This window comes from Nomascus leucogenys, chromosome 1a (assembly GCF_006542625.1).
Source record: "Nomascus leucogenys isolate Asia chromosome 1a, Asia_NLE_v1, whole genome shotgun sequence".
In the NCBI taxonomy this organism is placed as follows: domain Eukaryota; kingdom Metazoa; phylum Chordata; class Mammalia; order Primates; family Hylobatidae; genus Nomascus; species Nomascus leucogenys.
In genome coordinates, this window is record NC_044381.1 from 21973993 (window position 1) to 21975244 (window position 1252).

The 1252-nt window shown below is 37.5% G+C and overlaps 1 protein-coding gene across 1 annotated transcript; it reads right to left on the minus strand.

The window, feature by feature from the left end:
• Nucleotides 1–281: 281 nt before the first annotated feature.
• LOC100596946 (interferon alpha-5) lies at nt 282–1252 on the minus strand. The gene has a single exon (XM_003260369.3). It carries the CDS (start codon nt 1199–1201, stop codon nt 632–634), a length of 570 nt encoding a protein of 189 aa, XP_003260417.1. The 5' UTR covers nt 1202–1252; the 3' UTR covers nt 282–631.

The window sequence follows — 1252 nt, forward strand, 5'->3', positions numbered from 1 at the left end:
TTGTTGTTAAATTTCTTTATTGGCAAAAATCAAAGATACAAGAGAATAGGAATTGTATTTATTATGTTCACTTTTTTAGTATATCCTGATGGCAACATAAAACCTGGTATAGAAAAATCTTTTACTTAAAATTTGAATAAAATAATGATAGGTAACTGAACTGTACTATCTGTTTTTAATCAAGTTATGCGATCAGGCTTGGAGTTTCATTTTAAAGAATAAACAAACAAGTTATTTATAGTAAAAATTTAATGAACAAAGCAAAATAATCAGCTGACAAAACATAAAGAACATATTATATTAGCCACAAAGTAAAGGTGGATGTGATATTACCTGAACAAACATAATTTAAAATAATTTAAGTCTTACAAATAAATATTTAAATAGATTAGATAGAAAATAGATGATAGGTAGATGATAGATAGATGATAGATAGATAGGCATGATCATCTGTAAAGATTTTGTCCCCGTGGAGCTAAAGAAGTGTTGCTCAACAATTCTGAAATATTTGAAAATTTTGATTCAACTCAAGTCATGGATATAGCAGAACTTAATCTTTGAAACGGCAGAACTCATGAAGTGTGAGATGGTGTATTAGTCAATGAGAATCATTTCCATGTTGAACCAGTTTTCACTCCTTCCTCCTTAATCTCTCTTGCAAGTTTGTTGATAAAGAGAAGGATCTCATGATTTCTGCTCTAACAACCTCCCATGCACAAGGGCTGTATTTCTTCTCTGTCAGATAGAGAGTGATTCTTTGAAAGTATTTTCTCACCGCCAGGATAGAGCCCACATTCATCAGAGGAGTGTCTTCCACTCCAACCTCCTGCATCATACAGGCTTCCAGGTCATTCAGCTGCTGGTAAAGTTCAGTGTAGAATTTGTCTAGAAGTGTCTCATCCCAAGTAGCAGATGAGTCCTTTGTGCTGAAGAGATTGAAGGTCTGCTGGATCATCTCATGGAGGACAGAGATGGCTTGAGCCTTCTGGAACTGGTTGCCATCAAACTCCTCCTGGGGAAATCCAAAGTCATGTCTGTCCTTCAGGCAGGAGAAAGGAGAGATTCTTCCCATTTGTGCCATGATCATCAAAGTCCTCCTGTTACTCAGGCTGTGAGTCTGAGGCAGATCACAGCCCAGAGAACAGATTGACTTGCAGTTGAGCACCACCAGGGCCATCAGTAAAGCAAAGGGCAAGGACATTGGGGAGGTTGCAGAAGCTTCTGGGCTGTTGAGATTGAGTGACCCTGAACC

Coding starts and splice junctions, on each gene's coding strand:
- LOC100596946 (XM_003260369.3), bottom strand. CDS start 1,201: ATGTCCTTGCCCTTTGCTTTACTGATGGCCCTGGTGGTGCTCAACTGC.